The sequence below is a fragment of the Malania oleifera genome, chromosome 13 (genome assembly GCF_029873635.1).
Source record: "Malania oleifera isolate guangnan ecotype guangnan chromosome 13, ASM2987363v1, whole genome shotgun sequence".
Taxonomy (NCBI): Eukaryota; Viridiplantae; Streptophyta; class Magnoliopsida; order Santalales; family Ximeniaceae; genus Malania; species Malania oleifera.
The window spans coordinates 40,812,958-40,832,802 of record NC_080429.1 but is presented as its reverse complement, the minus strand read 5'-3'; the positions used below and the strand labels follow the sequence as shown (position 1 = coordinate 40,832,802).

Below are 19,845 nucleotides of genomic sequence, written 5' to 3'. Positions count from 1 at the left end.
TGCATCAACTCATGGAGGTTTCCAGAGTGTAACTCTGGGAAATATGAAAAAAATTGTTGTTTCTTGTGCAATGAGGTTCTATTTATTGGGTTTATTGATCCAAAAGATGGATTTTTAAATGCAACCTTTAGAAAGTTTGAGCAATCAGAGTGGCCAGCACCACAGTTCATCGTGTTGTTCACAGCTTTCATGGATTGCTTTTTCTGTTGCCTCCTGTAGGAGGTTCATATGGAAGTTAGCACTCTTAAGTTTCCAATTGCTGATTACTTGAAGAGTGAGACTTCAGAATGGTCAAAACCAGCCCACAAGGCCCTTGGCAAGATCAAGCAATTGATGACACCTGTCTTAGCCTTACCAAATTTTGAGATGATGGTGTGTTGCCTGGCATGAGGGAATTTGACTGAAAAATGCAATGGGTTTCCCCTCTGTTAAAATTTTGATTTCATCTATAATTCCAAGGCTTCAAAAAGTATGGAAAGTTTAATTGAAATATTGACGTTGATGTTAGTTTTGATTTCAACTGGATATATATATATATATATGTATGTATGTATGTGTGTGTATCTTTTTTACGAAACTTCAGGAACATTTAACAAACATAATTATGCAAGAATATGTAATACATCAATGACCAATATGCAGAGTATAAGATGCAATATATGTAATTCAATATTCATTTGAAACATATTCATTTAGTACAAATGAAATTAATAATCAGTTAAATATAAGTTATTATGCAAATACAACTTTTTTTGACATAAAAGCTTGAGTAAAATGTTGCAACTGATTTCTAAGTTCAATTTTATTTATAATTTTTCAAAATCCTGAAAGCATCATTCATCTTGTAATAGTCTTTAATTTTCATTAAAATAGAAGTTTTGTTAACGAAATAAGAATTTCAATTGTGGGTTTTGAATAAATTTCAATCTTTAGGAGTTTTTTTTCTAAATAAAATTTACAGCGTTTCATGGAAATTTCAATGAGTTCAGAAACTGACTGCTATTTTGATTTCAAGGGTGGTAGGGAGCAGAAGTTTTGACAATTTTGTGGAAATTTAAGATCCTGTTGGTGAGAACTATTCGGTAGTGAGAACGCTGTTTAGTATACTGTGACTTTGTGGTATTCCCATTACTCTGATCACCAAGCATTGCGGTACCTGATGCCTTGGATGAGGCTTAATTCACATCATGCCAGTTAGAGTGCCTATCTTGGAAGGTTTTTTTCACCCTTAAATATAAGACAAACAGGTGGCAGGTGCCTTAAGCAGGAGATCCTTGCTACCAACTGTGATGAGTGCACAGGTAATCGGGTTCAAATGAAGAATTAGTATGAAAATAATCTGTATTTTAGTATACTGTAGCTAAATTGCATGCAGCAGCAAGGAGAACTATGCTAATGTACAGGTTGCAGGATGATTACCCATTTAAGGGCAATCAGTTGTGTGTTCCAATTAGTTCCTTGCAGGAGCAAATTATCCGAGAACATGGTAATGGCTTGGGGGTTTATTTTGGAAGGGACATTATATGTATAAATATGTGGGCAGATATGTGAAAAGATGCCTAAACTGTCATTTTGGTGAAGGAGGATAATGCAGGACCAGTGTGCTGAAAAGTTTCAAATCTGTTTAGTCAACTTTCCTATTTTTCTAAGAGAATCTCGGCTGTAAATGTGTGAATATCCTAGAATATTTAGTTTCCTTAGAAGTTAGCATCTTTGGTTCTTTCCTTCTTGGTTTTTTCCTTATATTCTTCTGCTGTACGTCTATTTATAGAGACCTGTACCTATGTTACAATTAATGAGAATTATTTCCATAAGAAGCTATCTGATTCTAGATGGTATCAGAGCTAGGTCCGGCTCTTGGCCTTGTGTAAACCCTAGTTTCCCTTGGCGGCTCCAATTTGACCCTAATCTCTATAGGGTTTTCTTCCTTGTTCAACTCTACCCTAATCTCTTATGTTGCTGTAGCCATGGCTGAAACTTCAAAAAAAGCTAAATCCGTAACCAAACTTGAAACCAGACCTACCCATTCTGAACCTTACTTTGTCCAAATTACCAATATATGATTGAATGAGGCCAACTTCTTGCGGTGGTCACAATTTGTCAGGATGTATATTCATGGAAGAGGGAAGATAGGGTACTTGAATGGTGAAGCTAAGGAGCCTGAGAAGACAGACCCATCTTATGCTATATGGGATGCTGAAAATTCAATGGTGATGGCATGACTCGTGAATGCTATTGATGAAGAGATTAGTGCTAATTACATGTGCTATTCTATTGCAAGGGAACTCTGGGACAATGTGAGTCAGATGTACTCTGACCTTGGGAATTGCTCTCAGATTTATGAACTACAGCAGAAGATTAGCAATACTTATCAAGGCGACGGCAGTGTAACAAGGTATTTCAATGTTATTAAGGGCCTATGGCAAGATTTGGATTATTCAATGATTATGAATGGAAAAATCCTGCTGATTGCAATCACAATAAGAAGATCAAGGAGAATGTAAGAATTTTTAAATTCTTGGTTGGACTTAATGATGAGTTTAGAGGCCGTTCCTTGGTGCGACGGCAAGCGCCTCTGCCTCAGTACGGGTGGTCTGGGGGTCAAGACTTGGGAGCAGCATCTCCAAAAATGGGGTTAAGGCTTGCCGACATCCACCTCTCCCAGACCCCACTCAAAGTGGGAGCCTTGTGCACTGGGTACAACCTTTACTTAATGATGAGTTTGATGAAGTAAGGGGAAGAATCCTAGGGAGACAGCCTCTATCCCCACTCGGGGAAGTATTTTCTGAAGTACGACGAGAAGGTTGTCGAAGAAGTGTGATGATGAAGAAAAAGGAGGATGAGACTGGAAAATTCTGCTCTACTTGCTGCCAATAATCCTTCTCCTCATGCTGCTGGTAACACAGTTTTGGCTACTGCCAATTTTTCTGCACAGCGGCCTTACTTTAATCAAAGGAGGTTGGAAGATAAGCCTCGAGTATGGTGTGACTATTGCAATAAACCTCACCACACTCGAGAAAATTGCTGGAAACTTCATGGAAAGCCAGCAAATTGGAAGAGCAACAAATCTGGATCCTCTGGCAGCAATCATGCAATCCCTAAAGCCAATGAAGCTAATTTTCTAAGTGCTAAGCTGGTGGGTCATCTTCTTCAACTACCGAAATGTACTTCTACCGCTGGTCTTCCTATTGGTTCATTGGCCCAAACAGGTGATAGCTCTAGTGTCTACCCTTGTTGCTTAAATCTTGCACCATGGATTATTGTTTCTGGTGCATTTGATCACATGACCAGTACCTCACAATTGTTTCAATCTTATTCTCCTTGTTCTGGTAATAAAAGGATTAGAATTGCGGATGAAAGTTTTTCATCCATTGCTTGAACAAGTTCTGTCCAAATCTCTGAAAAAAATAGAACTCAAATCTGTCCTTCACGTCCCTAAACTTACTTGTAACATGCTGTTTGTTAGTAAACTCTCACGGGATTCTAATTGTTGTGTCATTTTCTTTGATTCCCATTGTGAATTTTAGGACCAACTCTCGGGGAGGATGATTGGCAGTGCTAGGATGATTGATGGACTCTACTACTTCGATGAGACTTTATTCAACAATAAACAAGCTTAGGGTTTGAGTAGTAATACTAATTCTCTTTTCTGTACATGAACAAATAATGCTTTGGCATCTTAGACTAGGACATCTTAGTTTTCTCTATTTAAGACATTTGTTTCCTAGCTTATTTAAAAAACTGGATTGCAATTTTCTTCATTGTGATGTTTGCCACATATCCAAAAGTCACCGAAGCACCTATCAAACAAAAGCTTATCATTCTTCCAAACCTTTTTATTTAATTCATAGTGATGTTTGGGGTCTCTCAAAAATCACTACCACTTCTAGTAAGAAATGGTTTGTTACGTTTATTGATGATCATACGCTTTTGTGTTGGTGTACTTAATGAGTGACAAATCTGAGGTTGAAATTTTTTTTCAGGATTTTTATAATATGGTTGAAACCCATTTCCAAACAAAAATCAGTATCCTTAGAACTGATAATGGTACTGAATATTTTAACAAATGTTGAAGAACGTTTCTTTTAACAAAGGGTATTCAACATCAATGTACTTGTCATGACACCCCACAACAAAATGGCATTGCTGAGAGAAAAAATCGCCATTTGTTAGAGGTTGCACGGGCTCTAATGTTTTCAATGCAAGTTCCTAAATATCTATGGGGTGATGCTATTTTAACTGCATGTTATGTCATTAATAGGATGCCAACTCGAGTGCTAAAATGCATCACTCCCTTAGATTGCCTAAAAAAACTGTTTCCTACATGTCGGATAACATTAGACCTGCCACTAAAAGTGTTTGGATGCATTGTTTTTGTTTATATACCTTCCAATCTTCGATCCAAGCTTGATCCTAGGGCAGAAAAATGTGTTTTCCTTGGATATGCTCCTAATAAAAAAGGGTACAGATGTTTTAACCCTTTGAGCATAAAAATTCATATTAGTATGGATGTTGTTTTTATTGAAAACCAGCCCCTTTTTGGTCATGACTATCTTCAAGAGGAGAAAAAGGAAACTGAAGATGAGTTTTGGCAAACCTTTAAGCCTCTTCCAAATGTTTTTCTTGACATTGACATCCACTCTTTTAAGGGTCAGGAAACCGATACTTTAACTGGCGAAAATAATGGAAATCCTAGTCTACCTATACAAGGCATACCTAATTCACAAACAAGGGGAGAAGTACTATAAAATATTCCCTCATCTGAGCTTCGTGTTTATACCAGAAGAAGAAATCATCAGAATAATAGAGCTCTTTCTTCAAATCTAGAGCAAGGCCAATCGTCATCACCTACACAAGTTGGTCCTCCTTCACATACTCCAGGTACTTTTTCTTCTCCAGATCCTTGTTTTGATAATTCTTCTGATCTTGACCTACCCATTGCCTTGAGGAAAGGAGTTAGAATCTGTACCACACATCCTATTTCCAACCATCTATCCTATCATAGACTCTCCGATTCTCATAAGGCCTTTACTTCAAATGTTTCTCATTTGTTTATTCCAAGAACGATTCAGGAATCACTAGATCACCCGGAATGGAGATTGGCTGTTCAAGAAGAGATGGATGCATTAATTGCTAGCGGCACTTGGGAAATTGGTGACCTACCAGAGGGGAAGAAGATTGTTGGTTGTAAATGGGTATTTATAGTAAAATTCAAGGCTAATGGGAGTATAGAAAGGTACAAAGAAATACTTGTGGCGAAGTGGTTCACTCAAAACATATGGAATTGACTACCAAGAAACATTGCTCCTGTAGCCAAGATGAACTCAATCCGTGTGTTGCTCTCTCTAGTAGCTCACTCTAACTGGCCCTTATATCAACTAGATTTGAAGAATGCCTTCTTAAATGGAGACTTAGAGGAGGAAGTCTTTATGGATCTACCGTCAGGATTTGAAGGGAAAGGTGGCAAAGGCAAGGTGTGCAGATTGAGGAAATCATTGTATGGACTCAAACAATCTCCTAGAGCTTGGTTTGAATGCTTTGGGAAGGTAGTAAAGAGTCATGACTACAGCCAAGGTCAAGCCGATCATACTATGTTCTATGGACACACGAGTGAAGGTAAAATGGCTATCCTTATTGTCTCTGTAGATGATATAATTCTGACAGGTGATGATAGCAATGAGCTAGAGAGGTTAAAGAAGATCCTTGCTTAGGAATTTGAGATCAAAGACTTAGGCAACTTGAAGTATTTTCTTGTTATGGAATTTGCAAGGTCAAAGAAAGGAATTTTTGTTTCCCTATGCAAGTATGTGCTTGATTCACTTGGAGAAATAGGTCTGCTAGGGTGCAAAGCAGCAGAAGCACCAATAGAGCCGAACATAAAACTCCAACCAACTAAGGCTGAATAAGTGATCAATTGAGAGCAATACCAAAGATTGATAGAGAAACTCATTTATCCCTCTCATACACGTCTTGACATAGCCTTTGCAACAAGCTTGGTAAGTCAATTTATGCACTCACCAAGACCCTACCTAAAAGGGACTCTAGGTAAAGGTTTATTATTTGGAGGACATGGGAATTTATAGGTTGAAGTATACACTGATGCAGATTGGGCTAGAAGTATCACTGATAAAAGATCAACTTCTGGCTATTGCACCTTTGTTGGAGGAAACCTAGTAACATGGCGCAGCAAGAAAGAAAATGTGGTGGCAAGGAGTAGTGCAGAGGCAGAATTTAGGGCTGCTGCTCATGGAATTTGTGAAGCACTATGGATCAAAAGGTTGCTGGAAAAATTAAAGATTACTAATTCACTACGAATGAAACTGTATTTTGACAATAAAGCTGCAATAGCTATTGCTTGCAATCTAGTTCTTCGTGATAGAACTAAACATGTGGAGGTAGACAAGCATTTTATCAAGGAGAAAATAGATGAGGGAGTAATTTGTCTGCCATATAGCTCGACAACTGAGCAAGTAGCAGACATACTGACAAAGGGACTGGTGAAGAAACAGTTTGAAAACTTCATTAGCAAGCTGGCCATGGAAGATATCTTCAAGCCAGCTTGAGGGGGAGTGTTGGAAAGTTTCAAATCTGTTTAGTCAACTTTCCTATTTTTCTAAGAGAATCTCGGCTGTAAATGTGTGAATATCCTAGAGTATTTAGTTTCCTTAGAAGTTAGCATCTTTGGTTCTTTCCTTCTATTCCTCTGCTGTACATCTATTTATACAAACCTGTACCTATGTTACAATTAATGAGAATTATTTCCACCAGAAGCTATCTCATTCTAGACAGTGTCCAACATAAAATAACTGAAATTCAACTATGAATAAAACTGATACCTGGGGCCTTTTTATAGGCTTACAGTGCTTGGAGAATAAAGACACTAATTTAGCGATGTAAATAAACTAGCATGCTAGATTCTTCAAAAATAGCATCCTAGAATCTTAATGGATTTTTCTAGTATGTTTGGGAGATATGCAGCGGCATTCTTTGGCTGTACTTTCTTGAGTTGTTGGGCTTTTCTACCTTTTGTATTTACTTTGTGTTTAGTTGCTTTCTTATTGTAACAAGAGGATATCTTGTCCTCCCTTTTTTACCTTTTTTCCTTTTCTGTTTTCTTGATTGTAATCCTTTGTTCTTCCTTTAATATTCTCTGTTTGTAAAAAAAGAAATGACAAAAACAAAAATTAAATAAAAATTACAAAATACAATTGATCTTGCTTGGGTACTGCATCATTCTCTCTTAGTTAGAATGAATTCGAACTCAAATTTTAAATAGTTAAAGAATGCAAAGACTGCAAGTGAACTTGAAAGGAACCAATGCAATTTGCTGGCTTCAAAATGAAAGAAGAGCGTATGATGGAAAAACCATTAGAAGTTTAGCTGACAGATTTATTGGGAATAATGAAGGCTGTTGGTTCCCAATTCTGATCTCAATTTGAGTGTCCTGGACAACTTCAGAATGGGCTACCCCCTCTTGTGTAGGCTCAACAGAGAGTCTTTCTTCCAGTCAACACTCTACTGACTCATCAACAAAGATTAAGAATGGATATGTATGTAGTCAAGTTTGTTCATCCTTTCATCAAACTTGTCATGCAGTGGTGAAGGTAACCACAATTTATTTATTTATTTTGCTATATTGCCAGTTGAGATCTCAGTTCAGTCCAGTTTGAATGGGCCAGTTCAGTCTAGTTTGAATGGATTGGTTCAGCCCAACTTGATTCAACCGGTTCATCTGTTTCTTTTAAAATCACCTTGTTTAAATTGAGGGGTAAGATATCTGTTGGCTTAGGTCTTCAAATGGAAGGACTGGATGAACTGTGGTTTGGCTTTGTTGTAGATCTTATCGCCAGCTAACGACAGGAGGGATATACGAGGCCCTGACAATATATAGATTTGAGGCTTGCTCTATATCTCGATGTTCAGCAATCCAAGAAGCGAAATTCTTTTTTGAAGCCACAGGTGGTAGAGTTGAGTGCAGCTAGCTCCAATGAGTCCGCAAAGTAGTATCAACGACAACGTGCTATCGTGAGTCAACAAAGATAATAAAGGTCAATCAGGTGAGTCTTAAAAATGATAGCAAGGGCTCACCACTGAGGTAGATGACAATGAGCTTTGTTAAATCAACAATGAGAGATAACAAAGGTCTTTTAAAGCCTTCGGATTAGGTGACAGATTTTGTGCCCAGATCTGGTTTTCTTTTGTGCTACATTTTTTTTTGGAGTTGCTTGGTCTGCTCAGGTTTCAGAAAGAGAGTGAAAAATTGAAAGCTCAGGATTCTCGTGGAAACTGGTGGGTCACATAGAGCTGCCGAAGAGGAAGAGCTTGGGTTTGGTAATTTGGATGGTTGGGTTGTGTGAATTATATGGGTATTTATATTGATAGAAGAGAATATGTTATTTGTGATTAGATTGTGTGAGTGGGGATATTTTTATTCTGATCATTATTATTAATAATATATAAGAAGGTGAACCTGGAGCTGTACATAGGCTTGAGGAAACTGCCACTGAAATTTTCCTCTTAATATCCTCTCTTTTGTTTCTTCTCTTCTTCTTTCCATCTCAAACTTTACAACATGGTATCAAAGCATTGATTTCCTCTAAATCTAATTTATCCGAATTGATTTTGATACTATGTTTTTTGTCTTTTATCTTATCGTTCCCTATTAGTTCTCAAGTATGACTTCTAGTTGGTTTGAGATTTGTTTAGAGACACTCTTCCTCTTGGTTAGACTCTGCAGCATCTTTTGTAGGAATTGTTTCTGCTGTTGTTTGCATATGTGAAGTTAGTTGTACCCTGTTTCTAGTATACTATTGTTGCTGTTCCTTTGTTCACATGCTGGTATCAGTTGTACTGTGTGGTTTGCTGCTTATGCTGTTTTGATGTTGCATGTTTGTGATTGATTGATTGCAGTCTTGTATCGATTGTTGGCTAGTTTTGATTGGTGTTATTTATTTCCTGTTCTTGCTTGCACTTGCTTCTGGTTGCTGCCAATTATAATGCCCGTAGCTGCTGCCAAGTTCTTTATTAAGTGCCTTGGGTACTTTGTTGTGGTCTGCCCTGTTCTTTGTGGTTAATTAATTCTTCCTAGGTTATTGAAACACCAGTTCTGTAATTATGGGTGCCTCTTGGAAGTTCTGAAGCGCTGTAAGTTCTGGATATTTGAAGTCCTGAAGTGTTGTCTCGTGTTAGTGTGTCCTTCCTGACTTCTCAAGCTTCATCCCAGGATAATCGTGTTACTCCCTCTATGGTAGGGGAAGTTTTGGAGGATGAGGATGAGGTTTGGATTGCAGTTGTGGCAGCAGTAATGTAGCAATTCCCACATTTGTGCACATTGTGCCATGGACACTGTTGATTGCTGTTGGGATCTCCTCAAGAAACCAACTTGAGCCAATAAGTCTATTGCCATGGGTAATTCCTCTCAACACTTCAAATGTACCTAGCCACTCTTTGGGAGTTGAATGCATCATTGACTATGCCCTGAGAGACATATACCAATCTTGTTTGCATGATTCAAATACCCAAACTCAGTCTTCTACATCTAGTGCTATTGAGGCCCACTCAGGTACACAACTAGGCTTCTTGCCTCTTCATCCTCGTCATCTTAGGTTCTAAATTTTAGTGCCTCAGCCCATATGGCAGGTAGTCCTATTTTGTTTCAATCCTTTGAACCCCACTACTTCACCCTTTAAGGTGACACTTCCCAACCATTTGGTTACACCGGTTTTTGGTTGTGGCAATATTCTTTCAATTCCTTTAATTTATTTTTCCTTTATTAGATCATGGGATACTCTGATGCTGATTGGGCTGGCTCATGATTGAAGGTTTACTACTAGATACTGTTCATTTGTGGGAGATAATCTGTTATGTGGTGTAGCTAGAAACAAACTCCTATAGAGATCTAGTGTTGGAGCAGAATATTGAGTTATGATAATATGAATGAGTTTTTTATGTGGCTGAAGTTTCTAATGTCAAAGATGGTATTCTTGGTAATGAAGCCTACTATGTTTTGTGATAATCAAGATGCCACTTATATTGCTCTAATCCAGGGTTTCATGAGAGGACAGAGCACATTGAAGTTGAGTATCATTTTGTGAGGGATGCTTTGTCGAAGAAGGTTGTTAGTAATCCCTTCATGAAATATATGGATCAGTTGGCAATTTTTCCATGAAGCTTTTATATAAGCCTGCCTTGTCGAAGACTATAGCTGTAACAGGATGGGGTTAGGTGCTCCAGCTTGAGGGGAAGTGTTCGAAGATATGTTATTTTAGTAATTAGGTTGTGTGAGTTGGGTTATTTTTGTTCCTCAGCTTATATTTTTTATTGTTATATAAGAAGGAAGACTTGGGACTGCTGCCCCAAATTTCCTCTTTTATTCTTACCCTCTTCTTCTCTTCTTCGCTCCTCTTATCTCTAATTTTAAGACATCTGTGTATATATGTATGTATATACAGTTGCTTGCCAAGGCAGCTCAATGAAGGGGTTCTGGGCTTATGCTTGAAGGAATTTTTAGGTATTCCTGTGGTTGTGATTGGTAGATTGAGTGAAAAGCAGCGGCGGTGAAGGCAGAGGCAGCGGTTGTGCACATGATTTATGTGGAAATCGCAATTCCTACTAGTTTAAGAGGATATTAGCAGACAATCCTGATAGCAGTGATTTGAGCTGAAATTGAGAACCATGTCAAAAAATACAGAGCTGTGTCAAATCATAGCTTGCTTTTTTATACCACTTGATACAAGACCAGTGTCCAACATAAAATAACTGGGATTTAACTCTGAATGAAACTAATACGTTGGGGGACGTTGGGGGGCCTTTTATATGCTTTCATTGCTTGGGAATTGAACAAACCAATTTGCTATCACACTAATTTCTTAGATAAAAAGATCCTAGAATCTAAAAGGTATTACCAAAATAAATTGACCTGAATAAAGAAAATGGAAATAAATTAAAAATTTAAAAAAAATGTCTTCCTTGCAGACTGCATCAGAGCATCAATATGCACCAGCTTAGTATGGATTTGTGTTGGGTCTTCCAAAAATATTCAAAGGGCGTGACTTTTTTTAATAGTGTGTATTTCTTTAAGGCACATTTCCTTATGTCTTCTAAGGCAGTGGATGCTACAAGTACTGTAGATTTATTCTTATGGAAGGTGGTAATTCTACTTGATGTTCAAACTTCCATTGTTTTTGATAAAGATATGAAGTTCATGGGCAATTTTTAGAGTATCTTGTGATGAAAGATGGCTCCAGTGAAGTATTCTAGCTTGACACCTACATACAGGCGGTCAAATGGAAATATTTAGCTGGAGCTTGGGCAACATGTTGAGATGTCTAGTTAACACATGAAGTTGTGGGATGCTATTATACCACCGGCTGAATTTGTGTAAAACTTTGGTGAACTGGACTATAGAAAATTCCTCATTTGAAGCCGTCTATGGACTAGAATCGTGACATATTCTTAATCCAGTTGGTGGTGATGACAGGGAGACTTTTGCAGAACAAATTTTTCGAGTTCATGAAGAAAAGCAACACTCAGAGCTAGTAATGAATCATATACTATTGCAGCTAATGAACATCGGTGGACGAAAATTTTTTGAAGAGGCAGATATTGTTTTGCTGCACTGGAAGGGACACATATTTCCTATGAGGAACTTATGACAAGTTAAGTCATGGAAGTTTTGGCCTGCTTGATTGAGCGACAGCTTGAATTACCCCAAGGGATGGGGAAGAAGTTGCAGGATTTGATCAAGAATGTGTTAGACCTCAGGGAGGTGGAAAGGTGAAGTGTGGAAGGGGTAATCAATATAAGTGAATCCTGCTCAAGTGGTTCAGAAAACCCCCCCTGCGAAAGTACTTCTCCTGCAGAAGAGTTGAAGAAGATTTATCTGGAGATCCATGCTGAGTTTCTGAAGATTTTTTTGCCAGAGTTGGGCTCCTTCCAAACACGGGATTAATGCACAAGCATCCAAGCACAAAAGGAAGGCCAAATAGGCCATATTTACTGCTCAGTTACTGTGCTTGTTACTGTAGGAGCACAATTCATGCTATCCCTCTCCAAGGAGACATCCTAGTGATTAAAGTATGAGACTTCTACGTTGGAGGTCTCAAGTTCGAATCATAGGAGAGAGGTCGGGAGGGTTATGGGTAGGAGATGGGCTAGCCCCCATTTTGTAGCCTAGGCCGGGGCTAGGCCTAGTGTTGGCCTCCACTTAAAAAAAAATTGCGCCAACTGTTTCGTTTATGGGCTGTGTTTTTGAGTCTCTTATATTTTTATTTTATCCTAGCCTTTCATAAATAAAAAGGGGTTGAGAGTCAAGTTCATATAGGAGATTGAAGAATCCTTTGGAACCATTTATGTAAAAGTATTTTTTCTGAAGAAGTGCTGAATTAAATAAGCACTGATAATAAATGTGTAAATGAAATAGTGCCAAGGATCATAAGTATTATTTGGTTGTGTTGATTATGCCTAACAAGAAAAAGTGTTGATTATAAGTGTTCATTAAATAAGTGGTGTTTGGATACTTGCTTTTATGTGCTGTATGAATCTATTCTAATAATAATTTTATTGTGTTTCTTTATATGTTTAACATATTATAGTATAGTAAAAAAAGAATATATGATTATTATATTACGTGAATAATAATATTGTTAAATAATTAGCATTTTAATTAATATTTTCTAATAATAAAATTAATTAAAAATATATTATTATCATATAAATAATATTATTGAGAGTTCTTAATATAATTTATACATTATATTGAATAATAAAATAATATATAATTGTGCATTGTGTTAAATATTACTAATAAATTATCATTTTTATTAATAATTTAATTAACATTATTATTTTCTAATTAACAATTAATATATTATTAATTAGAAAATACAATGAATTATTAACAAATAATAATTTCAGATTTGAGAGGAGGGTGCCAACAGTGGTTAATTATTAAACTAGAGCCGAAAATAGTTAATAGCAATGCCTAGGATAATTTTGTTCTAGTTTTCCTATTATTTCTAAAATATTTTTGAACCTTTTTATGTATTATTATTAGCAATCCTACAAATATTAGATTAGCAGTGAGAAAAAAAAAAAATGTTTTGTTTAATTAAAAATTTATGTAAGGATAATTGAGTTGCTGGTTTAATTTAATTTATGTCATATATATATACATGTGTGCGTGCGTGCGCGCGAAGCATGTTGTGATTTCATATTATTTGTCCAATAATACTTTCAAGTTCTCAAATGGGTATGGGGGTGACATTCCTTCCTGTAAACCATTTGATGATGGAGGCTAGCTGCTATGGGAGATCTAGGGTGCTCTAACAAAATCTGGATCTGGACTTTAAGGGCAGTTCTCATGTTGGGGTCGGATATATGCAAATTGAAGTTGGAGAAGACAGTGAAGCTGACTGTCCCTGCATTTAGTGTTATTTGCATAGTGGCGATGCAGGCATGCTCGTACTTACAGAACTTTGAATCAAGGAGAACAATTCTGGAGCTGACTGGAAGGCCTTTTCTTCACTGAAAAGTGAGATAGAGCTTAACCGCACCAATATGAATTGAGTGAACCCCTGATTGAGGTACTTTTATCTTACCTCAGGTTGAGTTGAATCTTGTGGGCAGCATTGCCCCTATTTTTGTTGAAGGGGCTGGGGTCAACCTAGGCAGGCCACCTGGTCCAGCCGAGTCGGGCTGAATTGCCCAGTTTTGGCTAGGTTGACGCTGGAAAGCTTCCAACCTGGTTTTCTATTATTACCTGGACCAGTAAATTGATTGGTTCCTTTCCAACTTGGTCCCATTGGCCAGTCTAGTCTGGGTTTTAAAATTATGGTTTGGGTTAGCTCGTTACCTAGCATTTTAGGCAAGTTGACCATCCTAGAAGTTCGTAAACTAATTGATTAGCTCAGGGCACTACATAATATTTTGTCCTTCTGTGACCATTCTTTATTTCCTTTATTGCTTTCTTGTTCAACCTTGCAGCTTGTGACAACAGGGGCTCCTTTCCAAGATTGGGACTCATATCCCAGAACTATATTTTAATATGGGCACCTTATTTTCAACTTCACTATGAAGAACGAGACAGCTTATCACAACATATTTCTAACAATTATCCTCATGATTATTATATTGATGAAACTGAACAATTTATCATAGCATGTGGTGATTGATAATTGTAGAAAGTTGCTTTGAAATTCCAAACTATCCAATTAAAAGCTTGTCACAGCATGCTATGATTGATAATTTCAAAAATCACATTGAAAATGCAGACCATATGATTAAAGATTAAAGCCATTCTTAGTTGAAGCTGCTGACAGCAGAAATCATGTCCTGGCGTGTTTAGTATTAATTTTTGTTTAACATATTGGATGTTAACTAATTGCTCTTGCCTCTGAGAAAGTAGGGATAAAACATGTTAAAAGTAAATGATGTAGATAGACTTGGATTTGTTCATTTAAAATGATTTATTGAACATTTAGCTGCTCATACTGCTGCTGCAATCAAGCTGTACATTCAGTGATTCTCCATGTATTAGATTCTCAAATGAATCAGTGATCTGTTGACATTTTTTAAAAGAACCTTTTTATTGCCATTTGCAGGGAGGCCTCCAATTCCATATTGACCTTCTTAACAGATATTTTTGATCTTAAAAACTCAAATCATGGAGAACAGTATCTATCTATCAGGGATAGTGTGATTATTCCACGAGGTCCCAGCCTCACCAGAATATTGGTAGCTTCCTTAACTGGAGCACTTCCCAGTTCTCGAATAGAAACGGTATCACTTCATGTTATTATGTTTAAAGCACCACTTCCCACGTTCATGTGGGAAGTTGGATGGAATGTATAAGAGTTGCATTTTTAATTTATGAAAGTATGTTTTTCACCAGGTAACATATACTCTACTGTCATTAACTCGGGCATATGGGGTGAAAGCATTGGAATGGGCCAAGGATAGTGTTCTGCTAATTCCATCAACAGCTGTGACGGAAGTGGAACGCGCAAGATTTCTACAATCACTGTCAGATGTTGCATCTGGTGCTGATATTAATGTCCTGACAGTTCCAATTGAAGAACTGTCAGATGTTTGCCGTCGAAATCGAACTGTTCAAGAAATTGTTCAGGGAGCTTTAAGACCACTTGAATTGAATTTGGTCCCAGTATCATAGTGCGAGAGCAACATAAATGGCCATTTTGGTTAGGCCATAGGCATCTTGATTGTGATCAGTCATATTTATTGATTGTATATTTTTTTTTTCTCTTGATTTTCTGCTAATATTTTGAGGTCGGGGGGGGGGGGTGAGGGAATGTTGTATTTTTTGTACGGTGAGATTGGGGATCATGAGTGGTTTCAATTCTGTTGGCCTAGTTCTTTGTTATTGGTTTTTTTCCCTTTCTCTATTTCAGTGAGGAGTCATTTGTTCCGGGCTCATGGTATGGATTTGTAACTTTGTAACATATAGTCAACATTTACATGTGTTACCTTTGTGTTTTATCTTCACAATATGATGAGAAAAATTTAGTCAACATTTACATGTGTTACTTTGTGTTTTATCTTCACAATATGATGAGAAAAATTTAAGGGTAGATAGAACTTCCTGTAGGGCTTCTGACAAGTCGTAATGCCCTTTACTTATTTTTGGTTAAATTGCAAAATAAATTGTGCTTGTTTGAAGATGGACAATGACCCAGTCACAGATTTATTGCGAATGTTGATCATGCATCATACAAAATTGAAACAGAATGATATATATTTGAAGGATCATCCTTGTGTAATAAAATAAAAATAACTTTCAGTGGCATTTGATTTATGGAGGGGTATGGAAGATTATTTATGCCAGGGCTTATTTTAATTGAGCTCACATCCAATGGATTAAATTTCAATGACAATTTATTGCCAAAGTGGCTGTATTGGGATCTTGAATCATTCCCTGCAGAAACACGAAATATTTGAAAGATTATGCTTGTGTGTTATGATAAAAGATTAAAAGAAACGAAAAGAAAATCTTCTAACGGAATTTGAATTAATGGTGTGGTACAGAAGGCAGTCCTATGCCAGGGGTTTATTCTAATTATGAGTGTTTACCCAACAGAATGAAAAATTTAATGACATTTTGTTGTATGCGCCTGCACATTGTGCCATTTTAATTTTTCCAATGTTTTAAAATCAGCCGAAGCATATAAGAATATTTCATAATTTCATTTATTTTCCCCAAAAAGATTTGATAAAAGTTAATTGATATTCTGAGATTATGAATAATTACACCATAGTTTTTTGCAATTGCATATTTTAGTAGTTTGAGAGTAAGTGATACTATTTATATGCCAACTAAATGGTTCGGTATAAATTTGCCTTAAAGTTTGAAATTCAACATGCATATTTCTCTTGAGGATACGTTCTCTCAGGATATATTTGTCAATAGCAATTAGTTTCTTAATATTGAAATACACTCATAATTCCCTCATTTTAATATTAAATAAAGAGTTTTCAATTAAAAGGGGATAATTGTGCATAATAAAATGCAATTTGCATTAAAATTTTAGGTTGAATACCAATAGAGAAATTTTTTATTTATAGGTGTTCGGTACAATGCCATTTGGACTTCAAAATGTCAAAAAATGAAAAAAAGTAAAATAGTGTTAGGTTCTTTGTTAAGGATATGAGATTTGAATATTGGTATAATGCAAATAGATTTTGAAGAAGGTAAGTCTATAATTCACTGTGGTTAGCGGTGAAATCTATATCTTGAACATTAATGTTTGTTGTCGTTTTTTAAGCAAACAACATTATTTTAAAATATTTCAAAGAAAAAATTGTAGAAGTTAAAACTCTTATTTAAGAAAGATCATAATCAAGTTTGAAAGGATGAATCCAACAATTTAACCACTTAGTTGTGTGACGAAAATTAAATTTTATATGAAAATTTGCCCACTATATTAGCAACAAGTCCTACGTAGCTTAGTTATTAGATAGTATCCACATTTTATGTAAAAAACTAAGACAAAAATAGCTAGATTGTTGCATTAAACAAAGGTAACTACGTTAAGTTGTTAGAATAATATTTTGGTCATGTGACTAAAAAATCTTTATGTTTTGGAGCATGTAGGCTTTGTGTAGAAAACGTATATAGCCCCTAGAGTTTTTCTCTAGGCATAGAGCTTTGTTAAACATAAACCACCAAACTATTTTTCAATAGATAGAAAATGCCATCATGATAACCAAGCCATGTGTCATTAACAAACATAAAAACCCTAGAGAAACCCATTAAGATAAAACAACTAGTGCCAACATCTTCCATATATCATCTTCTATAGTAGTACTAACATGGTCAACTAAAGGATTATTGTCAAGATACACAAACTTCGGAAACTTTATATTTTTAACTTAATGAGGAGGTTAACCTTACAATATTAAGTGCCAATATCAAACCTCATAACAAAAATAAACTTAGCTAAAACTACGTTACCATTGGCACCACCTTTTGAATTGAGATTTGTGGCAATGTGAACTCGAGAAGACCTCTTCGACATATTTACAGTTACTTTTGCACTATCACTAATAGATTTTCTAATTTGTTCTCTTGTCTTGTATTAGTAATCCTCCTATTAGATTCCTTCAATTTCTACTTGAATCATTCAAAATTTGACAAAACCACCTAAATGTTTTACCTATTTCATACTTGCTTCTATCAATTTAAGAGAGTCTTTTATACAAGGGAAAAAAGTTCAGGTCGTGCACAAAAAGAATGGTAATTATAGGTCAATGCTTGCATCTCAGCTCAAAGTTGATCACCTTTTTCATTAGACAATTTATTCTCACTTATAATAAGAGATGACACCCCTTGCTTTCCCTTCTTTAGAAATCTGATTTTGTTTCCTTTACAATGTTGCTTTGTCACAACTATAGTTACCATAATGTGATAATTATGTCTAGCATATGCTTTGGTAGACTCTGTTGAATAGCATAGTTTTGTGTCATTGACGATATCTTAAGGCTAAAAACAGTGGAAGCATAATTAATGGAATCAAGTGAGTTGTCAAAATCTTGAAACTGTAAAGGCTGAACACCAACCTTTTATGGCATGTTGTTGTTAATGTTGTTACTACTTCCTTTTGTCACCATGATTCACACTGGAAGCAATTTTTGAGAGTCTTGAAGAGATGATGCTTTGTTGTGGGTTGCTGCTATTGCCGTTGATTGACAATGGTGATTTTGATGCTGTTATGTTTTTTGTGATGGGTGGTTTTTGGGTCTTCAAAGTTTCTTATATTGTTGTTTAGATCTCAAACACACTTGAAACATAAATTAGAAATTAGTGTAACTAATGACATAATTTTATAAAATGAACTAATGAACTAACTATATATTTGGTACATGAGATTGGAATGAACATGTGGAATGAAATTGAATTTATTACTTAATTTCTTCTTGTTCCCATTCTGCATGCTTAATTTCTTCTTGTTTCCATTCTACATGCCAAATATGAAGGAGAAAAAGATAGAGTATGAGAAATAATATATCAATCTAGATTTTTGTAGTCTTAAACATATGTCAATGAAGAGGCGATGCTTTGTTTTGGGTTTGCTGCTATTGTTGATGATTAAAAACAATGATTTTGATGCTATTGTGTTTGCTGTGATGAGCGAATTTTCGGGTCTTGAAAGCCTTCAAAGTTTCTTATATTATTATTTGGATCTCATATACATTTGAAACAAAAAAAAAAATTAGTATAACTAATGACATAACTTTTTAAAATGAACTATGTATTTGGTACATAAGAATGGAAAATGTAATGAAATTGAATTTATTACTTAATTTCTTCATTTTCCCATTTTGCATGACAAATATAAAGGAGAAAAAGATGGAGTATGAGAAGCAATATATCGATCTAGATCTTTGCAGTCTAAAACATATGTCAATGAAGAGGCGATGCTTTGTTTTGGGTTTGTTGCTATTGTTGATGATTAAAAACAATGATTTTGATGCTACTATGTTTGCTGTGGTGAGCAAATTTTTGGGTCTTGAAAGCCTTCAAAGTTTGTTATATTGTTAGTTGGATCTCATATACATTTGAAACAAAAAAATTAGTATAACTAATGACATAACTTTTTAAAATGAACTATGTATTTGGTACATGAGAATGGAACAAACAAACGTAATGAAATTGAATTTATTACTTAATTTCTTAATTTTCCCATTTTGCATGACAAATATAAAGGAGAAAAAGATGGAGTATGAGAAGCAATATATCAATCTAGATCTTTGTAGTCTAAAACATATGTCAATGAAGAGGCGATGCTTTGTTTTGGGTTTGCTGCTATTGTTGATGATTAAAAACAATGATTTTGATGCTATTGTGTTTGCTGTGATGAGCGAATTTTCGGGTCTTGAAAGCCTTCAAAGTTTCTTATATTGTTATTTGGATCTCTTATACATTTGAAACAAAAAAAATTAGTATAACTAATGACATTACTTTTTAAAATGAACTACATATTTGGTACTTGAGAATGGAACAAACAAACATAATGAAATTGAATTTATTACCTAATTTCTTCATTTTCCCATTTTGCATGACAAATATAAAGGAGAAAAAGATGGAGTATGAGAAGCAATATATCGATCTAGATCTTTGTAGTCTAAAACATATGTCAATGTGTTTTGCTTTTTTAGTAGGCATGTTCAATCAAAATGAAATATATCTATGCCAGCTTCTAGACTGTTGTATGAATTGAATTGCACATCGGAATATTAGATCAAACAAACGCTGCACTCAAAGATGAAATTATAGAACAACACAACCACACAGATTATATGAAAGCAATAACAAGAGACACAAAGGATTAT

General features: G+C 35.7%; 1 protein-coding gene across 2 annotated transcripts in view; it reads left to right on the top strand.

The window, feature by feature from the left end:
* Window positions 1-15,529, top strand: part of LOC131146729 (transportin MOS14) — a 101,938-nt gene extending 86,409 nt beyond the window's left edge. For both annotated transcript variants that reach the window (XM_058096487.1, XM_058096486.1), the window contains exons 26-27: window positions 14,601-14,778; window positions 14,891-15,529. In XM_058096487.1, coding sequence (XP_057952470.1) covers window positions 14,601-14,778; window positions 14,891-15,169 — 457 coding nt within the window. In that variant the 3' untranslated portion in view covers window positions 15,170-15,529. The remainder of the gene's footprint in view (window positions 1-14,600; window positions 14,779-14,890) is intronic.
* The last annotated feature ends 4,316 nt before the right edge of the window (window positions 15,530-19,845 follow it).